We start from the raw sequence: 25,858 nt of genomic DNA on the forward strand, positions 1-25,858 counted from the left end.
CAGGCTGGAGTGCAGTGGCGCTATCTTGGCTCACTGCAGTCTCTGCCTCCCAGGTTCAAGCAATTCTCATGCCTCAGCCTCCCTAGTAGCTGAGATTACGGTCATGAGCCACCACATTTGGCTAATTTTTGTATTTTTAGTGGAGACAGGTTTCACCATGTTGGCCAAGCTGGACTCGAACTCCTGACCTTATGATCCGCCCACCTCAGCCTCCCAAAGTGTTGAGATTACAGGCGTGAGCCATTGTGCCCAGCCAGATTTCTTTCTTTCTTTGTGGAAACAGACTGAACATGTTATCCTTTATATGTTTTGTATATTATTCCTGTGTTACAAATATATTCTCCCTGTCCCTTTTTTAAGTTTTAAATTTATGTTTTTGATACAGTAATACTTTCACGTTTCGAAATTCACAGGATCTAAAAGCGTATCCAGTAAAGTGTTTCTCCATATCCCTTCCAGAAACCCCATTAGCCCCTATCTACAGGTATCTATCATTGACAAGTTCATCTATATATGTTTCAGAGATATTTTCTGCCTATACAAGCAAATAGTATTACTTGGTTTTTTTTTTTTAACCTTTTTATGGTGTATATTGCTACAAAGAAAACAAAATATTTAGCTAACTTGTGACCTCTGGGTTTAAGTCAGGAACATCATCTCATTTCCAAAATTAGTAAAAAGTTTTTCATATATTTAAAAAAATAGTTTTATAGCTATAAATTTTGTATTTAGATCTTTAATCCATTGGAAGTTTTTCAAGACATAGTGTTAGAGATGGATCTATTTTTCCTAAAGGACTGCAAAGTGTGCCAACAGTACTGTTTGACTAGTTCGTGTTCCACACTGATTAGCAATGCAACCTTTAGTGCATACCAAATTCTCTCATCTAAATGGGTTTGTTGTTGGACACTTCCACATTATCCATCTGTTCCTGTGCCAGTGCCATACTTTTACAAATGTAGCTTCATACTGTATTTGGATGTCTAGTTAGGTAAGTTCCCTTTCATCCTTTTCTGTAAAAAATGTCTTTACTACTTGTGCACATTTACTCTTTCAAATAAAAAAAATGAGCCTATCAAGTTCCCCTCAAATAAAAAACTTATTAGAATTTTTATTGAAACTATAGTCAAACTGTCATTTTCTCTAGGGAAAAATATCTTAGTATACCTGAGAAACTTAGTATAGTACATACTATAATATAAACTTAGTATTTACTGTAGTATAAACTTAATATATTCTTAGAAACTTAATATGCCTCTGATTGAGTCATATCTTTTATATCCTTCAGTAAAATTTTATAGTTTTGTCATGGATCTTGTTAAATTTATTTCTAATATTCCCATCTCATTTCTTCCAATCTTTAAGTCAATTACACCAGATTTTTTGCCACTCTCTGCACTTGTGCATATTCAGTTAGTTGCCTTAGCTTGAAGGCAAGTAATCACCTTCCCATTATACTCATTGACATCTTACCAAGGTTTTTAAACCCTTTTCAGGTCCCATAATACTTCAGTATCATTCAAACACTAGGGCCACATGCCCAGGCACCTTGCTTGCGATTGAGATTAAAGTAGTTCTAAGACTGAACCCATCTGTGGTCTTGTCAAGCATAAGGGACAAGCATATAAGGACTTTTATTTAGCCTTTTCTTGGAATTTGGCTTCTTTCCTCCCCTACCTACCTGCTGGTCTCGAACTCCTGATCTCAAGTAGATCTGCCCACCTTGGCCTCCCAAAGTGCTGGGATTACAGGCGTGAAGCCAGCCCCTTTACCTCATTTTATAATAGATCATATACATGTCTCCAGATAGGATGTCAGCTTATTGAGGGCAAGTACCTTGTCTTAGACATCTTTTATTTCTCTTTCCACATTACTTTTAGTGGATTTCATCTTACCTTCTTTTATATCTGTTATTGTTTAGCCTTTAGTCTTCTCCACACCAAATTGTTTAAGGTTGGTTTTTTTTCTCTTCACAAATTTAAACTGTGACCCTTTTGTTTTCCTTTGGCAGGGTTGGAAGAAAGAACGTGTAGTAGCAGAATTTTGGGATGGGAAAATCGTGTTGGTTCTGCCACGTGATCCAAGCTTTGCTATCAAAAAGGTATGAAACATTGTCTTTTTAATTCTTGCATTTCCCCACCCCCAAGAAGTTAACCTATGTTGAAGTGCAAACTGCCTACAGATAATTTGCTTGGGTATGTGGTTAATGATTACTTGCATAGAAATTTATACAAAACTAAACTTAGAATTGTAGGAAAAGGAGTAAAGAAGGCAGATAAGGCTCCACAGCTTATCTTTTATGTTCGTGTGTTCATCTTTCCCTTGTGAAAGGTAAACTAAGCTTTTCAGTGTTGAGAAATTAATGGCCCCCAGGGTCTATTTCTTATACTAATGTGGCCTGTGTTTCTGAGGTTGTATGTGTAGCCACCGTGAACAATGAATAAAGCTAAAACAAATCTGTTTTAACACTTCCTATTCCTTATCCTCCCAGGTGTCTGAATTTCTGCTAAAAGTGATCTTTAAAATAAGTTCTTAAAACCTTGTTTCCACAGTAGCAGCTACATGCATCAATAGTGAAATAATTTTGGAGGTGTATAAATTTGAGAAATGTAAATTTAAGGACTAAAGTAACAGTAATCATACATTTTGTGTATGTAAATATAGTTTCTATTGTACTTTTTAAAACATTCACCTGTCTTGGTTTTTAAAATCATTAGGTAGAAGATGTCCAAGAACTTGTTGATAATGAATTGGGCTTCCAGCAAGTTGTTCCTAAATGTCCAAACAAAATAAAAACTTTTCTTTTTATATCTGATGAAAAGAGAGTAGTTGGGTGTTTAATTGCAGAACCCATCAAACAGGTATGGTATATTTCATTTAAATTATTGGCATAATTTGCAGGCAAAATAAAGAGAAAAGTTAGAAGTCTGTCAGCATTTAAGATTGCTATCATTAATGACATTCTTCCTACTGAAATATCCTTGACCATGTGGAAAATTGAAGTTACTTATTTTTAATATTTGGAATTTTGCTTTATATAAACAGGATAGGTAAGCCAGTCTTACATTCATATAGTCATTTCCACAGCTGAACTATAAAGTATAGTGATTTTAAGTAAGCAGATCTATAGACTTAAGTTTTTAAAAATGTGGCTTAGTGAAGGTTAATATTTTTGGCAAAGTAGTCATTACTTATCCCTTAATTAGATTCTAATTTAGGTACTAATTAGCAATTTTCTAGAAGACATATGGTTTCTCCTTGTGTTACTAGAAGTTGGGTGAAAGAAGCAGTTTGTATTTGTGCCAGTGTAAGTGATCAATTTGGCCTTTTCCTTTCCTGTCAGCTTTATTAAGGTATAACTGACAAATAAAAATTGCAATTATTTACAGTGTACAATGTGATATTTTGATACAGGTAGACATTGCAAAATGACTAAATCAAGCTAGCATATCTATCACCTCACATACTTATCAACTTACTGTGATGAGAACATTTAGATCTCTCCTAGCAATTTTTAAGTATACATTAGCTATAGTCATCATGCCGTACAATAGATCTGCAGAACTTACTCATCCTGAAACTTTGTACCCTTTACCAACATTTCCCGTTTCTCCCATCTCTCACTGCCCCAGCCTCTGGCAACCACCATTCTACTCTGTGCTATGAAGTCAGCTTTTTTAGATTACATATGTGAGATCTTGCACTATTTTTCTTTCTTGCCTAGCTGATTTCACTTAGCATAATGTCCTCCAGGTTCATTCATGTTGCAAATGTCAGGATTTCCTTTTTTTAAAGGCTGAATGGTATTCCATGTGTATATATACCACATTTTCTTTATTCATCCACTGATGGACACTTAGGTTGATTCTATATCTTGGCTATGAATAATGCTGCCGTGAACATGGGAGTACAGATTTCTCTTTGACATACTGATTTCAGTTCCTTTGGATGTACACTCAGAAGTGAGATTGCTGCAAATGGTAGTTGTATTTTTATAGTAATCATTCTGACAGATGTGAGGTGCATTTCCCTGATGGATAGTCATGATGAGTGAGCATTTTTTCATATGTCTGTTCCTCATTTTTACGTATTTTCAGAAATACCTATTCTGTTTCTTTGCTCATTTTTATAAGTATTTGTTTTCTTGCTATTGAGTTATGTATTTTGGATATGTATTCCCTGTTGTATATGCAAATATTTTTTTCCAATCAATGAGTAGGTGGCTTGGTTTTCTTTCCCCACTCTGCTATGCAGAAACTTTTCAGTTTGATGTCACTTTTTTTTATTCTTTTATTGCCAGTGCTATTGGGATCATAGCCACATTATTGGCCGAAACCAATGTCAAGCTTTTTTCTCATTTTTTTTCGTTATAGTTTTACAGTTTGAGGTCCCTCATTTTAAGTTTTTAATTCATTTCAAGTTGATTTTTCTATGTGGTGTGAGATAAGGCTCCAATTTTATTCTTCTGTTTGTGGATATTCATTTTTCCCAACATGATTTATCGAAGAGAGTGCCCTTGTCCCATTGTTTGTTCTTGGCATGTTTGTCAGAGACCAGTTGACTCTAAATGCCTGGTTTTATTTTATCTGTTTTGTTCCATTGGTTGCTATGTCTGTTTTAATGCCGGTAGGAGTGTGATGAGTTTCAGCTTTACTCTTTTTGTCTAGATTGCTTTGGCTATTGGTAATCTTTTATGGTTGCATAGGATATTAGGACTCTTTTTGTATATTTTTGTGAAAAATGTCTTTGGAATTTTGAAAGGGATTACGTTGCATTTGTAGATTGCTTTGGGTAGTATGGACATTTTAACAATATAAAATCTTCCAAGCCACGAACACTGGGTATCCTTCCATTTATGTGGATATTCTTCAGCTTCTTTCATCAGCGTTTTCTAGTTTTCGGTGTATGGATCTTTCACCTCCTTAGTTAAATTTATTCGTAAGTGGTTTTTTAAATGCTATTACAAATGGATTGTCTTCTGGATTTCTTTTTAGTTTGTAATTTGTTGTTCCTGTATAGAAATTCTACTGACGCCGGGCGCGGTGGCTCACGCCTGTAATCCCAGCACTTTGGGAGGCTGAGGCGGGTGGATCACGAGGTCAAGAGATCAAGACCATCCTGGTCAACATGGTGAAACCTCGTCTCTGCTAAAAATACAAAAAAATTAGCTGGGCATTGTAAGGTATATTGCCGAGTTAAAATGAGGAAACTGAGGCCAGCGAGAAAAAATGAGAATCCAATTTATTCAGCTCCCGGGCGAGGTTCTGTGGTCCAGGAAGGGGCCAGAGAAGTCGCAATGGGCTTCTCAGGGCGTGGGGTTTTATAAGAAGTGGAGGTAGTTGATTGGTCATTGGGAAACAAAGAGCAGACAACTTCATTGGTAAGGAGATTTGATTGATTGTTAGGGAAACAAAGAGCAGACAGTTTCATTGGTAGGCTGACTGGCTGGGGAGGTTAATGTTAAACTGCCATTGGACAAATTTTCTGCGGGCTTTTTAAATTTTGAAAGGGTTGAGTGAGGAATGCAGGAGTGGGCGTGTGGAGCCTGCATGGAGAAACCAGATAGGAGCAGGTGTGGGGAGCCAGCACAGAGAGATAAGTGTGTCCATTTGGCTCTTTAGCGAGGCAGCCGGCCTTACATTCCGACCTTTTTGATGATATAGGACGTCGCTTCTTTCTGGCTACTTCCTGCTGAACAGGGGCGGAGTGGGGGGGGTCAGTTGGTCGGTGCCTCAGTTGGGAGTTGGACGTAGGGGTGAAGTAGCATTTGATTTATCGCCGCCCTGGAAATTTCTTTCATGCGAACTTGTAAAAACCTAAGAAAGAACGGGACCAGCATTAGTAGAAGACAAACCACGATTAGGGGAATGACAACAGGAGCTAGCCAGGTGAATATGGGAGATTGCCACCAGTTAAGAGGAAAGTTTGGCACACTTGGCGTTCCTCGGAGGTCTTCCTTGAGGCGATAGAGAGTATTGACATTTTCTTCTACTTGGTCTGTTTCACTGATGTAATAGCAACACTGTTCCTGGAGAAACAGACAGGTACCTCCTTTCTCCGCCATTAGTAGGTCTAGAGCCCGTCGGTTTTGGAGAGTTACCTGGGCTAGTGACGTAATTTGTCGCTGAAGAGAGGCCAGAGAGGCAGCTGATGTTTCAATGGCCACATGGAGTTTGTTTTCTAGTTGAGCAGCTGAAGTGATACTGTAGCCTAAGGCGTTGCCTCTAATTCCAGCAGCTACTAAAGAGGAGGCTAGGGAGAGGCTAACTACTATGGGGAGGAAGACAGCTCGTTTGTTTCAGCCCTGAGGGGAAGATGGAAGGAGGGATAGAAATTTAGCTTGCCCTTACACCTCTAGTTGTGGGACTAGGGTGACGGGCACATAGGGGAATGGGGAGGAGGTTTTGATAATTTTGGTTAGGGTTCCATTACACCAAAAGTACCCCCCTTGAGGCGCATGAAAGGAAGAGTTTATATTTACTGTGGTGTTGCACTTAAGGCTGTGGTTGCCAGGTGTCCCATAACATAGAGAAAGAGAGTGGGAGTGTATTTTGAACAAGGGGATCCCTATTAAAGTGGTCTCAGGTCCTGTGGACTTTAGTGACAGGTTGAATCCAGTTTGGAGGGGAACTGCGGCTAAGGGGGGTTTGTTAAGAGAGGCACATAAAAAACAGTTGGTGAAATTGGTGGCTTTGGCATTAACGTTAGCCAGGAGAAAGGTTGGGAAGTGTTACCTGAGGGTTTGAGCTGTTTAGTTAGGGTGGCTTCATTTTGCAGGATGGTGTCGCCTACTGAGTTGAGTCGGTCTATTTCTACTGGCACAACGCAGATGTAGGACCGAAATATTAGCCACGTACCACTGGGGCAGCTGTCTGTAACCCAGGTGTAAACTTTACTTGCAGTTCCCTTTTCCCATTGCCCATCCTAAGGTTTGCGGATAGTAAAGGATACCACACCCTGGCGATTGTCACCAGAGAGTAATACACTTTTTGGGGTATTAACGGGTTTGTAGGTTGTGTGTGTAACACATGAAGCATATGGGCATCCGCCATAGGTGGTGCTCCACCGGTGACAATAATCCTTGGTTTGATTATATAGAAAGCAGAGGGCAAAATTATTCCAGGAATTTTTTATGATATGGGACTTGGATAAAGGGAAATTAAATCGGATAGCTGATTGGCAGCCTGAGGGCTGGCCGTCTGCTTGGGCAAGGTATTGAGTTTTAGTAGTGGGGCTATCTGTTCAGGACTCTTGGAGATAGAACCGCCAGACATAATGGGGACTGGAATTAAGGGGAAGGACTAGAAGGGCCACAATGAGAAAGGTTTGGAGAGTTAGAGGGCGGTAGGCAGGAGCCACGCATAAGGAGGAGCCGAGTGGGACCCAAGGATTTGGACCTTTACTGGCAACTTTTAGGGGCCAGCTTGAGGCGGGACACATGGTACTAAGAGGCGTGGCCTAAAAGTTTGGCAGCAGTTGGGGTGGTTAGGATAACAATGTGGGGTCCTGACCACCTGGGCTGCAGAGACCCTGGTTTGAGTTCCCGAAGGAGGACACTGTCCCCCGGCTGAAGAGGTACTGTTGGATGTAAGTCCTTTAATCCCGGGACTACAGGGAGAGTGCGATCCGCGTGTTCCCTGAGTAAGTGGCGGAGGAGGGAGAGGTATGGGAGATACGAGGCCAGAGGGGGTGGTTGTACTGGGAGGTTGTGAGAAACCAGGAAAGGCTTGCCCTACAGCAACTCAAAGGGGCTGAGACCTGTTGGCTCCCTTGGGGTGACTTGGACCTGGGCCAGGGCAAGAGGTAGAAGTGTGGGCCAGGAAAGTTTTACTTCTATGGCGAGTTTGGTTAGGTGGTCCTTGAGTATGCCGTCAGCCCGTTCAACCTTACCCGAAGACTGAGGGTGGTATGGGACATGTAATTTCTATGAAATGTTGAGAGACTCAGCGACCAGCTGGACCACCTGAGCAGTGAAGACTGGGCCGTTGTTGGACTGGATGGTCACTGGCAGGCCGAAGCGAGGGATGATTTTCTGAGTTAAGAGGGAGGCAACTGTGTCTGTGGTTTCTTTGGAGGTAGGGAAGGCTTTAATCTATCCAGAAAAGGTATTTATGAAAGTTAGGAGGTAGCGGAGTTTTTTTTTTTTTTTTTTTTTTTTGAGGGGGTATATGAGTAAAATTAATTTGCCTGTCTTGGGCTGGCAGCTGGCCACACATCTGGTGAGTGGGGAACTGAGGCCTCAAGCTGCCTTGAGGCGAGACCTTAGAGCAAGTGGCACATGCTTTGTGTACCCGCTCAATTGTTTGTTGTAAGCCTGGTAGAAAGAAGAGCGGCTGCACAAAGCGGTATAATGCCTTGGGCTTTATATGCAAGGATTGATGTATTTCAGTAATTATTTTTGAGGCCTGTTCCTGGGGAAGGGCAATTTTGTTGTTTAGGAAAATTTAACCTTGGTTAGATTTGTTTCCCCCTTTTGTTATAAGAGCTTGTCTTTCTGATTGCGAGTAGACAGGCATTGTGGCTGTGGCGAGGAAAAGGACGGGGGCAGGGGCTAGCCTGGTGTCTGTTAAGGATCTAGCAGCTGCATCTGCCCTTGCATTACCCTAGGAGACAGCATCTTGCTGGGGCTGGTGCCCTTGGCAGTGAATAACGGCAACATTTTTGGGCAGAGACAGGGCCTTTAGAAGATTAGAGATTTGAGTAGCATTAATTATGGGAGACCCTCTTGTAGTTAGGAACCCCTGTTCTTTCCAGAGAGCAGAATGACAGTGGGTGATAAGAAAAGCATACTTTGAATCAGTATAAATATTTACTCACTGGCCCTGTGGGAGTGTGAGAGCTCGGGTTAAAGCAATGAGCTCCGCTTTTTGTGAGGTGGTTCCATCGGGAAGTCGGTAAGCCTCAGGGGTGGCTGAATCCGTGACTACTGCATAAGCTGCCTTTCACTGTCCCTCAGCCATTATTATAGAACTCCCATCTACATATAGAGTGAGGTCTGGATCAGGTAGAGGAAGGTCAGTTAGGCCTTCATGTGGTTTGGTTAATGTATCTATGAGTTTAGGACAGGAGTGGGCTGGAGAGGGAGAGTGAGACGGAAGAGGAAGCAAGGTAGCCGGGTTGAGTAGAGAGGTAGGATGGAGGCTGATTGAGGGATTTTTAATGAAGAGTAGGTGAAACTCCTGTAAACGGGAGGGTCCTAGGTGCATGAGAGACTTGTGAGAGAGTAGGTTAGTTAGCCGATGGGGAGCGAACACTGAGATGGGTTGGCCCAGGGTAAGTTTTAGGGATTCTTTGGTTAGTTCCGTTGCTGCTCCTAGGGCCCGCAGACAAGTCTGCCATCCTCTAACAGTAGGGTTAAGCTGTTTTGACAAATAGGCTATAGGCCGATAGGTGGGGCCCAGAGGTTGGGTTAAAACCCCTACTGCTATTCCTTGTTTTTTATCTGTGAATAAGTGGAATGGACGAGTGAGATCCGGTAATTGAAGAGGAGGTGACTTGGACAGGGCAGCCTGCAGGGTTTTAAAGGCTTGTCTGACAACTCCTGGCTGGGAGAAGGGTCCCAGGGGGGTGTCTTTAGCTGCTGCATATAAGGGTTTGGCCAGAACAGCAAAGTTAGGAATCCAGTGATGGAAAAATCCTACAAATTCTAAAAAGGAGAGGATTTCATTGGCTGTTTCCGGGGGCTGCAGTGTAAGTAGTGCCTTTTTGTGGTTTACTGCCAAGCCCTTAGTTTGGGGAGTAAGGTGGACACCCAAATAGATCACTGAGGTGGCTGACAGCTGTGCTTTGGAAGGGGAAACCCGGTAACCCCTAGACCTCAGGAAATTAAGGAGAGCGGCAGTATGCTGTTGTGACATGGAGAGGGAAGGGCTGCAAAGCAGCAGGTTGTCCACGTACTGTAAGAGGAGACTAGGCTGAGGGGGGCAAGAGGTTAGGTTAGCTACTAATGCTTGTTTAAATATGTGAGGGCTGTCTCTAAAGCCCTGGGGCAGGACCGTTTAGGTTAACTGCTGCGAGAGGTTAGTGTCGAAGTAAAGGCAAAGAGGAAATAGGACTTATGGTGAAGAGGAATGGTAAAGAAGGCATTCTTGAGGTTAAGGACTGTAAAATGAGAAGTAGTGGAGGGAATGTTTGATAATAGTGTGTATGGATTGGGAACTACAGGGTGGAGGGGAATTACTGCCTCATTGATGAGGCACAGGTCCTGAACTAGGTGAAAGCTGCACGGCTTTTGGACTGGCAATATAGGAGTGTTGCAAGGGGAACTGGTAGGAATAAGGAGTCCCTGTGCTAGGAGTTAGGTGATAATAGGCTTTAGGCCTTGGCAGTGGGTTTTTGAGATGGGAAACTGAGGACGGGAGGGAAAATGGGTAGGGTCCTTGAGGAATATTTTGACTGGCATGTGATGAGTGGCAATTATGGGCTTGGAAGTATCCCATACTGAGGGATTAATTATCTCAGGAGGAATAGGGGGTTGAAGCGAGGAATCGTGACTGGGTGCATTGTTATTTAAAGTTAATGCCAGGAGATGGGTAGAAGATGGGGAGGACTGTGGAGAGCCAATGAGTTGGAGGGTAGCCTCTAAAGTCTGGAGGATATCTCGTCCCAGTAAGGGGACTGGGCACGAGGGTATGATTAAGAAGGAGTGGGTGAATGGATGTCCTTCCAGGTAACAAGTTAGAGGATGGGTCTGGTTGGGACAGGAGGGCTTCCCGTCAATTCCCACAACTGAGACCTGGGAAGGTGTACTAGGCTCTGAGTAGGAAGGCAATACAGAATAGGAAACCCCCATGTCCATTAAGAAGGAAATGGACTTACCCGCTCTCCGTAGCGCCCTGGGTTCAGCAAGGGTGATGGGGGTCTTTGAGTCCGGGTTGCGTTAATTATTCATGAGGCCAAGGAGTTCAAGTGAAGGGACTGCATCCTTTGGACTGGCCTGCCCCTCACATGGAGATGCAGGGGGTGAGCCTGTAGTCCAGAATGGGCAGTCTACCTTCTAGCGTCCAGTTCATTTGCAGATTGGACAGGGTCCGGGAGGTGGATGTGGACAGGGGCACTGCCGGGCCCAGTGTTCCTCTTGGCCACATTTGAAGCAGGGCCCGGGAGGGACCTTTGAAGTAGTCTGGGTGGGTTCTAGGGGACCTTTTTGGAGGAACTTTGAGGAGTTTTCTCCACCAGATGCTGGGCGTGCTGCCGGCCTTAGGGCTGCTACGATAGCTTGGGTTTGGAGGCTTACCTGTTGCTGTAAATGGACCTGGTGGACGGCCTTAGCCTTTTCCTCTCGGCCATTAAAAAGTTTAAATGCCAAGTTTACCAGGTTTCGTATGGGAGTTTTTCGTATTTTATACCAGAATGCTTGGATGTAGGGAATTTCAGCCTACTTGCCGTTCCTTTGGCAAAAATTGTTTAAATTAGTGAGGACATTAAAGTTAAGTGTGCCCTCTGGAGGCCACTTGGACTGGTTGTTTAGCGGATACTGTGGCCAGGCTATGGTGGAGAGGAAGAGTAGCCTTTTGTTTTTTATAGAGAGGCCTAGCTTGGGTAGATTTAGAACTAGGCATCCCAGTGGTGACTTAGGGTTTGGGTGGGATTTTTGGTTACCCATGATTTTTTCTTTTCTTTTTTTCTTCTTTTTGTGAAACAGGAGGATTTTATTAAGGTGGTTACTGGCTTAGCAGATTAGCATTTTAATATTAAGCACTTAACAAAGACAGGGCTTGGCTTTTTATATATGAAGTACACAGTGGCACTAAAACAAGTTTGCAGGCATAGAACAAAGGCAATTCATTAAGCAGTAATAGGTACTTAACTTAGTCTTACATGTGATAGTTGCTATGTGACCCAGATGTTTGCTATCTGTAGAGCTCAAGGATTTTAGCACAGGCCTTATCTATTTCTTTTTTGATACAGTGTTTAGAAAGCTAGAGTCCTGCCTGCTTGGGCATTTTTATGACCTTCACTGTAGAAACTTACAGTTATTAGCAATAGAGAACAAGAATACAAGAATTTGTAAACTTATAAAACTTGCAAAGCAGGATACAATTTTACTGGAAGGGAAAAAAACTCACACACTCACTCGGGAACAGAAGGAGAAACAGAAAGAGAAACTGAAAATATTTAAACGGGAGCTGATTTGCCAAAGGGCAGGTTTTGGGGTTAGGAGCCAAGGTTTAATCCAGGCCTTAAGGGCCTGGAGGAGTAAACAGGGCTTCTAGTCACTCAAGTCTCGCCTGCTGCCGCAGAGATGACCGGTAGGCGTCCTGGACGACACTACCGGACACCGGAGAGGGTTCAGGAAGAAGGGGACGTCTCCCTCAGGTTCCTGACCCTCTGCAGACCCCTTACGTGGGGAAGACAAGAGTGTAGGGACGTCTCCTCTACACTCAGGTCCTCGAGGCGGAGCTGGAGCCCTGGGCCCTCAGCTGAACAGAGCCGGGGCCCTGGGCCCACGGCAGAGAGGAGTCCCTGACGCGGCCGCGGTTACAGACAGGGAGTCCAGAGACAAGCAACGGGAGAGGCTATGGGTAACTGAAGTCTTACCTTGTGGCGGAGTGGCTCCCTGGTCTGGCTTCAGGTGGAGGAGTTGGTTACCCCCTTAGGAGGGGGTCTCACAACCCCTCCCGGGTTTCGGCACCAGCTGTAAGGTATATTGCCGAGTTAAAATGAGGAAACTGAGGCCAGCGAGAAAAAATGAGAATCCAATTTATTCAGCTCCCGGGCGAGGTTCTGTGGTCCAGGAAGGGGCCAGAGAAGTCGCAATGGGCTTCTCAGGGCGTGGGGTTTTATAAGAAGTGGAGGTAGTTGATTGGTCATTGGGAAACAAAGAGCAGACAACTTCATTGGTAAGGAGATTTGATTGATTGTTAGGGAAACAAAGAGCAGACAATTTCATTGGTAAGGAGATTTGATTGATTGTTAGGGAAACAAAGAGCAGACAGTTTCATTGGTAGGCTGACTGGCTGGGGAGGTTAATGTTAAACTGCCATTGGACAAATTTTCTGCGGGCTTTTTAAATTTTGAAAGGGTTGAGTGAGGAATGCAGGAGTGGGCGTGTGGAGCCTGCATGGAGAAACCAGATAGGAGCAGGTGTGGGGAGCCAGCACAGAGAGATAAGTGTGTCCATTTGGCTCTTTAGCGAGGCAGCCGGCCTTACAGGCATGGTGGCGCATGCCTGTAATCCCAGCTACTCAGGAGGCTGAGGCAGGAGAATTGCCTGAACCCAGGAGGCGGAGGTTGCTGTGAGCCGGGATCGCGCCATTGCACTCCAGCCTGGGTAACAAGAGCGAAACTCTTGTCTCAAAAAAAAAAAAAAAAAAAAAAAAAATCTGCTGACTTTTTATGTTGATTTTGTATCCTGCACTTTTTCTGATTTTGTTTTTTCTGATAGTTATTTTGGTGGAGTCTTTAGGGTTTAAGTTCATGTCATTTGCAGACAGACTATTTTAACTTTTTCCTTTAAATTTGAACGCCTTTATTTCTTTTTTTTCTTTCTAATTGCTCTGGTGAGGAATTCCAGAACTATGTAGAGTAGAAATGATGAGAGTTAGCACCCTTGTCTTGTTCCTGATCTAAGAGGAAAAGCTTTCAACTTTTCATTGCTTATATGATGTGAGCTGTGAGCTTGTGATATATGACCTTTAGTATATTTGAGGTACATTCCGTCTATATCTAATTTATTGAGAGTTTTTATCCTGAAAGGATGTCGAATGCCTTTTCTGTATTGAGATGTTTTGTCCTTCATTCTGTTAATATGATGTAGTACACTGATGTGCATTTGTTGAGCCATCCTTGCATCCAGGGATAAAGTCCACTGGATCATGGTGTACTGTCCTTTTAATGTGCCAGTTTGCATCTGTTTATCAGGGATATTGGTCGGTAACTTTTCTTGTAGTGTCCCCTTCTGGCTATCAGATTAATTCTGGCCTTGTAAAATGACTTTGAGGGTATTCTTCTTCAGTTTTTTGGAAGAGTTTGAGAAGGATTAGTATTTAAATACCTGGTAGAATTTAGCAGTGACATCATCACAGATGGGGCTTTCCTATGATACAACTTATTTTTTTAACTGATCTCCTTATTATTGGTTTGTTGAGATTTTCTCTTTCTTCATGACTTGATATAGGTAGATTTTTATTCATCTATTTCTTAGAATTTATGTATTTCTTGTACATTACCTAATTTGTTGGTTTATAATTATTCATGGTCTCTTATGATCCTTTGTACTTCTGTGATAGTAGTTGTAATGTCTCCTCTTTCATTTATGATTCTGTTTACTTGAATCTTTTTTCTTAGTCTAGCTAAACGTTTGTCAATTTTATTATCTTTCAAAAGATAATTTTTTTGATCTTTTCTGTTTTATTTTTCAAGTCCTAGTTTATCTCCACTGATCTTTATTTTTTTCCTTCTACTAACTTTGGGCTTTATTCTTTTTCTAATTCTTTGAGTTGTAATGTTAGGTTATTTGAGATCTTTTTTATGTAGAACTGCTTTTGCTGCATCCCATTGGTTTTGGTATGTTGTGTTTCCATTTTCATTTGTCTTAAGAAATTTGTCAGTTTCCCTTTTCTTTGCTCTATTGATTGTTCAGGAGCATGTGGTTTAATTTTCACATTTTTGTCAATTTTCTACTTTTTTTCCTGTCATTGATCTCTAATTTTATACTGTTGTGAATGTTCTGTGTGCATTTGAAAAGAATGTGCATTCTGCTGCTATTGGATGGAATACTGTATGTATGTCTGTTAGGTCCATTAGGTCTGAAGCGTAGTTCAGTGTTTCCTGGCTGGACTTCGTGGCTCACACCTATAATCCCAACACTTGGGAGGTTGAGACAGGAGGATCGCTTGAGGCTAGGAGTTCACGAACAGCCTGTGCAACATAATGAGACCCTGTCTTTACAAAAATTAGCCACACAGGATAGTACATGCCTGTAGTCACATGTACTTGTGAAGCTGAGGCAGGACGATCTCTTGAGCCCAGGCCTTCGAGGCTGCAGTTTGCTATGATCGCACCACTGCACTCTGGTCGGGACAAGTGAGACCCTGTCTCTTAAGAAAGAAAAAAAAGTTCAGCATTTTCTTGTTGATTTTCTATATAGATGATGTATCCATTGTTGAAAGTGGGATCTTGAAGTCCCTTACTATTTTATGTTATCTATTGTTTCAGATTCCCAAATATTTCCTTTATATATTTAGGTGCTCCAATGTTAGGTGGATATATGTTTATAACTTTTATCTTCTTAATGAATTGACCCTTTTATTATATAATTACTTTCTTTGTCTCTTGAGATGGTTTTGGACTTAAAATCTATTTTGTATGATGTAAGTGTAGGTACTTCCTGTTCTTTTGGTTTCCATTTGCCTGGAGTATATTTTTCTGACCCTTCACTTCCAGTCTGTGTGTGTCTTTAAAGGTGAAGTGAATCTTTTGTAGGCAGTATATAGTTGAGTCTTGTGTTTTGCTTTTTTTTAATCCATTTAGCCACTCTGTGTCTTTTGATTGGCAAATGTAATCCATTTTCATTGAAAGAAATTATTGATAAATAGAGATTTACTATTGCCATTTTGTTTGTTTTCTGGTTGTTTTATATATATTCCTTTCTTACTCTCTTGTGGTCTTTGTGATTTGATGATTTTCTTTAGTGGTATGCTTTGATTTATCTTTTATATGTCTACTGTAGGTTTTTGCTTTATGGTTCTCATGAGGCTTACATAAAATATCTTATAGTATACCAGTCTAAAGCTGATAACAATTTCTGTCACCTACAAAAGCTCTGTAGTTTTTTCTCCCTTCAATATTACAAATTTTACAGTTTACATCTTTGTGTATTTATTTAAAAGGATTTTTCCTTCTTTGATCTCAAAGAAGTAGACTGTTGTGCCTGATAATTGGCAAGATATAGCCAACTAACTCTTCTCTTCTACTCTCAGGTCAGAAACAATGTTTTCTTATTGTTAATTAAAAACTAAATACACACCTATAAGAACAGGTATAGTATATAAAAAATTGAGACAATACCAAATGCTGGTGGGGATATGGGGAAACTAGAGCTCTCACACAAATTGTCATTAGTAATGTAAAATGTTACAGCCACTCTAGAAAAAGTTTTGAAGTTTCTTAAAAACCTAAACATAGGCCGGGCACAGTGGTTCACGCCTATAATCCTAGCCCTTTGGGGCTGAGGCAGGCGGATCACTTAAGGTCGGGTTCAAGACCAACCTGACCAACATGGTGAAACCCTGTCTCGACTAAAAACAAAGAAATTAGCTGGGTGTGGTGGTGCATGCCTTAATCCCAGCTACTTGGGTGGTTGAAGCAGGAGAACTGCTTGAACCCAGGAGGTGGAGGTTGCAATGAGCTGAGATGGTACCACTGCACTCTAGCCTGGACAACAGAGTGAGACTGTGTCTCTTTAAAAAAAAAAAAACAACAACTATATTTACCATATGATCTAGCCGTTGTCCTCCTGGGCATTTAACAAAAACAGATGAAAACTGATGTACACACACAAACCTATACAAGAATGCAAGAATGTTAATAGCAGCTTTATTAGTAATAGCCAAAACCTGGTAGCAACCAAAATGTCCTTAAATGCTTTAGGTGAATGATAAACAAGCTATGATACATCCATATGATGGAATATTACTTAGTGGCAAAAAGGAACAAAGAATTGATATATGAGTCTCAAAGGCATTATGCTGAGTGGAAAAAAAGCCAATCTCAAGAGATCATATGGTGTATGATTTCATTTGTTTAACATAACATTCTCATTATAGTCATGGAGAATAAATTGGTGGTTGTCAGGGATTGGGGATGGGAGAGGGGGATTGTGGATATGACTATAATGAGCAAAAAGATATTTCTGGTGACTCAATAGTTCTGTACTTTAATTGTGATAATAGTTAAATGAATATATAGGTATGATTAAATGTCATGGAATGATACACACACATTATACCAATGGTAATTTCATGGTTTTGATATTATACCAGTTATGGAAGATGTAATAATTGGGGATAACTCGGGGAAGGATACATGGTCCTCTGTAGTGTATTTTTAACTTCTTATGAATCTATTTCAAAATAAAAATGTTTAAGAAACTTGAAATGCCAACCAAATTTCATAGTTAATAGATATAAATCTTCTTTAGTGTTACTGGTTTTTTTAGGTTGTTATATACACATTTTAGGATGAAGAGAAGGAGAGGTTTATATACTTTATTAAAAGGAAGAGTCTAATGCTTACAGTTGTTTAAAGAGGAAAGTTTCATAATGGTATGGGATGCACTAGAATGTGTGAATGAATGTCTCAACTTTTTTTTTTTAAAGCATTGTGTGACTAAATGGATAAGAATTTAAGAAATATAAAATATTAACATTTTTGGTGGAGATAAAAGTTAAATTTTTGATACTTGTTTAAGGAATATTTTTTTAAAAGCATTGTGAGCTCATCTGTGTTGTTAGCTGTAGATGCTTCTGTATATCATTGCAGGCCTTTCGTGTCTTGTCTGAACCAACTAGTCTGCAATCCCCGAACTCTAAAGAATGTCCTAGGGCTTGGCAATGTTCAGATGTACCAGAACCTGCAGTCTGTGGGATAAGTAGAATCTGGGTTTTCAGACTGAAGAGAAGAAAACGTATTGCAAGACGACTGGTTGATACTCTCAGGTAAGAAATAAAATGGATCTAGATCCAGAACCTTAGGTTCATAGCTTTCCCAGAATCTCTCGGCTCCTGAGCTGTAAAGGGAAGGATATTGGTAAGATAGTTCTGTATGAATACTATCAAAGTCAGGCTAAGGAAGGTATTGGCACTAAAAAAACAATACTAGATGTACTCAGCCTTGGGTGCAGCATTCCAAGTCTGAAACATACTGGCCCACTGCTTTTCAAACTACCTGTGCTAAAGGACTAGTTTAATTTGTCACAGACTAACACTAATAAAATAAAAATGGATTGCTAGAAAAAAATGGAAAAACATAGCATAGTTTGAAGTGAAAAAAATGGAAAAAAAAACAAAAATATAAGCTCTAATTTTTACTAGACTTAGCAGATTGAAATTATGCTTTAATAAATATAACCTGTACAAAGTAAAGGTTTGCATAATTACAGAAGCTGTACATGTTCATTGACAGTGACTAGGTAATTAAGACTTGCTATAACTCAAAAGCGTAACTAAATAAAAAGTGGATTTGTGAGACAATCTATAGAATGAGAGAAAATAGTTGCAAATCATTTGTCAAAAGAGGGTCTGATACCCATAAAATAATTCTTAGAACACAACAATAAAAAGAACTTAATTTAAAAATGGACAAAGAATTTCAGTAGACATTTCTCCAAAGATGAGTTGCAAATGGTTAATTCAACATAAAAAGATGCTCAACATCTTTAGGTATCAGGAAAATCACAAAACAAAACCACGGTGAGATGCCACTTTATACCCAGTAGGATGACTGTAATCAAAAAACAGACCAAGTGTTGGTGAAGATGAAACCCTTGTACACTGCTGCTAGGAATGTAAACTGGTACGGTTGGTGTGGAATACAATCTGACAGTTTTTCAGAGTTAAACTGTTAATGTGACCTAGCAGTTCCACTCCTGGGTATATACTCAAGAAAACACATCCCCACAAAATCTTGTACATGAAGGTTCATAGCAGCATTATTTATAAAAGCCAAAGGATAAATAATCCAGTCTGTGATTAATGAATAAATGTGGTATATCGATAGAGTAATAACAATGGGATATTATTAAGCTGTAAAGGACATTCTGGCTCACGCTACAACGTGGAGGAAACTTGAAAACATTATGTTAATTGAAATAAGTCAGTTGCGAAAGATCACACATTGTATGATTACATTTATATAAAATGTCCAGAAGAGGCAGGCAAATCCAGAGGCAGAAAGTAGATGTGTAGTTTCCAGGGACTGAAGAAAGATGAATGGAGAGCAACTAATAATGAGTACAGGGTTTGGGATAATAAAAATGTTCTAGAATTAGATAGTGGTGGTGATTGGACAATATTTGTTAACATACACAAGACTACTCAGTTGTACACTTTTAAAGGGTGAGGCTTATGGTCTATGAGTTATATCTCAACCAAAAATGTTAGTCTTCATTTTTAACTCCCATGTGCACAGTTGAACTAACACCATTGCTGTTTAAAGTTTCCAATGTCACAAATGAGCTTGTTTGCTAATTTACATAATACAGGTTATATGGATGAGTTTCACAAGACTTATTCTCTCAACTTCTACACATATTTCATTGTGGACAGATAATGTACAAACCGATAACCACACTTTGACCAAAACAAAAACCACACTTGGAATAGTGTTATTCAAGCCTCTTGCATTCTATGCCACTTTTAAAGAATGAATTCCAAGACCACTATGGGAACCCAATCTTGGGCCATAGTCAACCACACATACTTACCAAGGGGGGATCAGTAGGAAAAAATGGTATCTTAAAAAGATTTTTATTTGACAATTAGTGCTTTTTTCTGAGACGGAGTTTCACTGTTTTTGCCCAGACTGGACTGCAATGGCACGATCTTGGCTCACCACAACCTCCGCCTCCTGGGTTCATGCAATTTTCCTGCCTCAGCCTCCTGAGTAGCTGGGATTACAGACATGCGCCACCATGCCCAGCTAATTTTGTATTTTTAGTAGAGATGAGGTTTCTCCATATTGGTCAGGCTGGTCTTGAACTCCTTACCTCACGTGATCTGCCCACCTTAGCCTCCCAAAGTATAGGGATTACAGGCATGAGCCACTGCGCCCGGCTAAAATACTTCTTTTCTATATTTTATATTAAATAGATATATAAATTTGGTGTGATGAGTACCAGTATGTAACCTAGTTGTACCACATTGTGTATTTAATTATAGTTAATATATTAGAAGCTTATGTCTTCTAACTGAATCAAATTGTTTTAATTTTTTATTCTGAAATAATTTCAAACTTAAAAAAGAGCAGCAAGAATAATAAGACTTTGTCAAGATCCATTAAGTTCAACATTTGCCTCATTTGCTTTACCATTTTGTGTTTAGATAAGCTTCCTGAATTATTTCAAAGTAAGTTACATAGATTACTCCCCTTTACCCCTTGGTGCATCAGTGTGTTTTTCTTGAGAACAAGAATATATTATATTTGATACAGTTATCACATTTGGGAAATGTAATATTGATATAATGCTTTTATCTGACAGTCCATATTTCACTTTTGTCTGTTGTCTCAAATGTCCTTCATGGCATTTTTTTTTCTGCCCAGTGACTCATACTGCATTTAGTTGTCACATCTCTTTAGTCTTTGTCTTCCCTAATCTGGAAAAGTTTCTTAGCCTTTTGACATTGAAGAATTTGAAGAGTGCAGGCCAGTTATTTTTTATACAATATCCCTCAATTTTGATTCTATCTTTTTTTTTTCTTTTATAAACAAGTTGTGGGAGATGTTAAATTAACCATTTCCTTGTTACTTTTAATCCTAAGGTGGGCAAGATCAAGGAGAGTTTAGTCAAAATGCAGATTGTTTTTGCCTTCTTAAAGCTCTGAGTGCATGTTTTCTTTGAAAAAAATACAGTTACTTGTTCAAATTGGTGATTTTTTCTTTCTAATTATCTGTACTTTTAATTAGCAATATGATCTTTTATTAGTTGCTCTTTACCATGGATATCCTAGAGTTAGGTAGATGGTTCCCTTTGCCTGAGCAGAACTTTTTCTGGACCTTAGTTTTCTCATCTTTGAAATGATATCATTAGACTTATTTCTCTAAAATATAAGGCATTTTTTCACTTACTAAAAATAAGGTTGCTTTAAGTCAAGAGTATTTACTTAAACTGTGCTTATGTAAATTAGAATGTTAAGTTGCTTCCATTATTAAATCATCTTTTCCTCTTTTAGGAATTGCTTCATGTTTGGCTGTTTTCTCAGCACTGATGAAATAGCATTTTCTGACCCGACACCAGATGGCAAGTTATTTGCAACCAAGTACTGCAACACTCCTAATTTTCTTGTATATAATTTTAATAGTTAAAGCTGATTTCAGTTATAAAGCAGTTACTATCTGGATAAGTTCAGAGAGATCTTTATTATAAAATACAAACTAATATAAAAAAAAACCATGACTCACGCGCACGCGCGCACACACACACATATCACAGTGTTGTTCCTTATGAGTTGAAAAGTCAGGAATTAAATTTGTTGAAAATTATCTGGGATTCAAAGGAAGGAAAAATCTTGGGGTGATTTACTGATTAGCATTCTGAATTGTTAATATTACTCTGAAATTTTGTAGCTATAACTGGAAAATTACTTGACTGTTATGTAAGAGCATTGACAAAGGAAAGTGCTTTTTGTCTAGAAATGTGACCTGGTCTTCTACAAAACACACTCTTAGACCAGGATTATTTAATGCCCCATCAGAAGCAAAGAGGCAAATTTACACTTGGGCAAGTAATTTCTATGCTCAATTTGTAAAGGGAATTCCTGAATTTTTTTTTTTAATAGAGGCAGTGGTCTGATTATGTTTTCCAAGCTGGAACTTTTGGGCTCAAGCAATCCTCCGAAAGCGCTGGGATTACAGTCATGGGGCACCGTGCCCAGCATCATTCCTGACTTTTCTATACCAAGTCTTTACTTGGTAGGCACTCGTCTGTACTAACTCAGTTTGAGTATCTTTAGAAAATGTTTAGAATTTCTTTTTTTTTTTTTTTTTTTTGAGATGGAGTTTCGCTCGTTACCCAGGCTGGAGTGCAATGGCGCGATCTCGGCTCACTGCAACCTCCGCCTCCCGGGTTCAGGCAATTCTCCTGCCTCAGCCTCCTGAGTAGCTGGGATTACAGGCACGCGCCACCATGCCCAGCTAATTTTTTGTATTAGTAGAGACGAGGTTTCACCATGTTGACCTGGATGGTCTCGATCTCTTGACCTAGTGATCCACCCGCCTCGGCCTCCCAAAGTGCTGGGATTACAGGCTTGAGCCACCGCGCCCGGCCCTAGAATTTCTTTTTTGTAACAAGAAAAGCTGGTAAGGAATAATATTATCCTATTTGCATTTCTGTAGAGCAGAAATCTATAGTTTAATGTTTAATCTTTTTGAAAATAAATGTTCATCCGTCAGATTTAAAATTATACTTAATAATTGCACTATTTCATTAATTTTTTTGTTTGGAAATATTGGTAGCACTGCTGTAGGAACTTATTACTGGCAATTGATGTCATTAACAAAATGCCTAGTTGGAGTAGATGATACATTTGGCTTCATTTTCTAATTTTTTGCTTATTTAAAATGCACCTTACTTGTTCTATGTGGCAAAAGTCTTTGCAAAATATATGGTTATAGAACCAAGGTTAGTAAATATACATACGCTGGTGGATCAGAGACCATGACACTGTAAATACGATGAAACATTCGCACATTTTGCTTGTATAATCCTTGGATACTTTAAAAAGCAAAACATTGTTCAAATTGTTCTGATTCTAAGAAATCATTCAACTGCTAGCAATAAGACTCTAGGCAAGTTGTTTTATAGATTGTAATTATACATAGGAACTGTTCATCTGCTTTCATTTTATTTGCATGTAAGTTAACATGGTTCCAAAATTTAAAAGCCTGGGTTCCCAAAAGAATGTGGAAGTGTTAAAATGTGTGTAATTATGCAAACATTTTAATGCTGTTTTCTGCACTTCTGTTTATTTTTTTTTATTTTATTTAAAAATTTTAATTAACATTTTGCTTGCTTAATGGTTTTGTGATCAGTCAATTAAAATTATTTAATAGTTTATTTTATACAACTAAATCTGATTTTTTAAATTATATTTTATCATAAAAATAATATATGTTAAAAAAATTCATACACAGAAATAGAGATTGCCAAAAGAAGAGGCTTCCCATTATGCTGCTTTGGGTGTAGTGTGTTTTACTTTAGATTAACTACATACATATGCAGTTATTTTGCATCTTGCTTCACTTCAGTATGCCTTAGATACGTTGTATTTCAGGAACTTTTTCTATTTTAAATATAATAGCATGATTTGCTGTTTATACCGTTGGCTTCATTGGGTGGATTTTTTTGTTTTCGTTTAATTTAACACATACAAGAAGCAAGTGCACTGAGAAGGTCTCAAAGCAACAATACCCCAATGGCAGTGAGCACACGTACCAACCCAGATCTTGGTTGGTTGCTTTCTTTTTTTCCCCACCCTAGGCTGAAGTGCAGTGGTACAAACATGGCTCACTGCAGCCTTTACCTCCCAGGTTCAAGTGATCCTCCCACCTCAGCCCCCTGAGTAGCTGGGACTACAGGTGCATGCCACCACACCCAGTTAATTTTTGTATTTTTGGCAGAGACATAGTTTCACCATGGTGCCCAACTGGTCCTTAAGCTGCAGAGCTCAAGCAGTCCTCCCATGGTGCTGGGATTATAGGTGTAAGCCACTACACCCAGCCAGATCTTGCTTACTAATACTTTGCTCCACAAAAGGACCTGGGGCTCGTTGGAGAACTGGCTTATTCTAGGGTTAGGGCAGTGAACGTACAAGATGAGCCTAAATCATCTTGTACAACAGTCCCCATTTATCTGCAATTTCATTTCCCACAGTTTGTTACCAAAAATATTACATGGAAATTTCTAGAAGTAAGGAATTCATAAGTTTTAAATTCTCACCATTCATAGTAGTCACAATGGGTGATAAGTGCTCAGTTAAGATGGAAAAGGCATTAAATTTGTGGGTGGAAGACATGTACAGAAACATTCCAATTGAGGGCAATCAAGTTCAGTAGTGTCTGTGGTTTCAGGCATCCTCCTGAGGGTCTTTGTCATAATTTGTGCCCATATATATGTATGTCTATTTCTGCTGTTTATTCTTACTAGTCTTATAGGTTTTATTTATGCCAATACCAGACTCTGTTATTGTAATATTAATGTTTCCTATAGTATTAGTACATGGGCCCACCCTTTTTTTCTTCAGGAATGTTTTATCTATTCTTGGACTTTGTATTTCCATATACATTTTAGAATCAATCTATTCCACAAAAAGCCACTAACAACAAAAAAGCCTGTTGGGATTTTATTGGAATTCCATCAGATCTATAGATCAATTTGGGAGAACTGATTTTTAGAGTTGGTCAGGTATTTGATACTTTTTTTTTGAGGCGAAGTTTGGCTCTTTCTGCCTAGGCTGGAGTGCAATGGCACATTCTCGGCTCACTGCAACCTCTGCCTCCCAGGTTCAAGCGATTCTTCTGCCTCAGCCTCCCGAGTAGTTGGGATTACAGGCGCATGCCACCATGCCCAGCTAATTTGGAATTTTACTAGGGACGGGTTTCACCATGTTGGCCAGGCTGGTCTTGAATTCCTGACCTCCAGTAATCCACCCGCCTCAGCCTCCCAAAGTGCTGAGATTATAGGCGTGAGCTACCATGCCCGGCCCATACTTTTTTTTAAGCCTTTGGAAAAAGTGTTTTAAATTACGTCTTGTTTGCTGATACATAAATACAACTTTTATGTTTTGACTTTGCATTCAGCAACCTTTCTAAACTTAATTCTATTTGTCTATTTTTATATATGTAATATCTGTGAATGTTTTATTTCTTTTAGAATCTTACAGCTTTTTTGTTTTTACAGTATTGCATTTCTAAGATTGCCAGTCCAGTACAGTGTTGAATAAAAGCAATGGTAGGGATATTTTTGTTTTATTGCTAATATAGGTAAAGTTTTCAACATTTTACTATTAAATATGAAGTTTACTCTAGCTTCTTTGTAGATAACTTTCTAATATTAAGGAAGTTCTTCTATTCCTAGGTTTCTAGGAGGCTCTCAAATATCTTGAACAGATACTCAGATTTTATACAAAGTCTTTCTTTGATATTTGGAGATGATTTTTTATTCTTTGTTAATATGGCAATTACATTGTTCTTTGAATGTTAAAGCAGTCTAGCCTTCCAGAACTAAATAAACCAACCTAATTTGGTCTTGATGTTTTTGTGTTACCGACTTCTAAAATTTTTTTTTTTTTTAGGATTTTTCATGTGTTCATGAATAATACTGGGTATCTATAGGATGTTTAGTTTTGCTTTTGTTTTTATTTTCATTCACGATATGTCTTTTTTTCCATAGATAAGTTTTGCCAAGGGGTTTATCAATTTTGTTAGTATTTTTAAAGATTGGCATTGTTAATTCTATCACAGGTTTGTATTTTCTGTAAGTTTTGTTTTTGTAATTTCTTTCTCTCCCCTCCTCCCTGAAGGGAGGTACTGTGGTCTGAATGTGTGCCACCAAAATTCATAGGTTGAAACCCGAACCCCCAGGATGATGTAATACCTTCATAAGTGGTGCCTTAGGAAGGTGAATGGGTCATGATGGTGGAAGGAACCCTTAAGGATTAGTGCCCTTAATTCAAGGAGATGTAAAGGAAAAAAGAATTAGCACCCTTATAAGAGGGTGGAGGAGCTCCCTTGCTCCTTCCACCATGTGAAGAGACAGCCAGAAGGTGCATTCTGTGAGGATGCCCTCACTAGATACTACCTTGATCTTGTACTTACCGGTCTCCAGAACTATGAGAAATAACTTTCTGTGGTTTACGTGGCACCTAGTTTATGGTATTTTTGTTATAGTAGACAAAACAGGAGTCTTGCTTTGTTTTTCCTAAATTCTTACCTGATATATATAGCATTTTTTACATATAGATTTTTTTATATAGCATTTGTGTAGTTTAAAATCCTTTCTAATTTTTATTCTAATCAACAGATTGTAGAAGATTAAATAGGTTCCAGGAGACATGAAAGAATGATCTTCAACATTTTTCAAGCAGCTGCTGACTATCTCCTTTTATGGAGGCATAACAAGCTCCTGGAGGCCTTCTACAGA

The 25,858-nt window shown here is 39.5% G+C and overlaps 1 protein-coding gene across 2 annotated transcripts in view; it reads left to right on the forward strand.

Moving 5' to 3' along the window:
- Window positions 1–21,688, forward strand: part of ESCO2 (establishment of sister chromatid cohesion N-acetyltransferase 2) — a 37,555-nt gene extending 15,867 nt beyond the window's left edge. Inside the window, exons 8-11 of one of the 2 annotated variants that reach the window (XM_012435304.2) lie at window positions 2,012–2,101; window positions 2,718–2,861; window positions 17,485–17,660; window positions 20,892–21,688. In XM_012435304.2, coding sequence (XP_012290727.2) covers window positions 2,012–2,101; window positions 2,718–2,861; window positions 17,485–17,660; window positions 20,892–21,024 — 543 coding nt within the window. In that variant the 3' untranslated portion in view covers window positions 21,025–21,688. The remainder of the gene's footprint in view (window positions 1–2,011; window positions 2,102–2,717; window positions 2,862–17,484; window positions 17,661–20,891) is intronic. The other variant, XM_012435305.2, reaches the window with a different exon arrangement.
- The last annotated feature ends 4,170 nt before the right edge of the window (window positions 21,689–25,858 follow it).

Source organism: Aotus nancymaae, unplaced genomic scaffold (genome assembly GCF_030222135.1).
Source record: "Aotus nancymaae isolate 86718 unplaced genomic scaffold, 86718_ANA_hifiasm-v0.15.2.pri h1tg000079l, whole genome shotgun sequence".
Taxonomy (NCBI): domain Eukaryota; kingdom Metazoa; phylum Chordata; class Mammalia; order Primates; family Aotidae; genus Aotus; species Aotus nancymaae.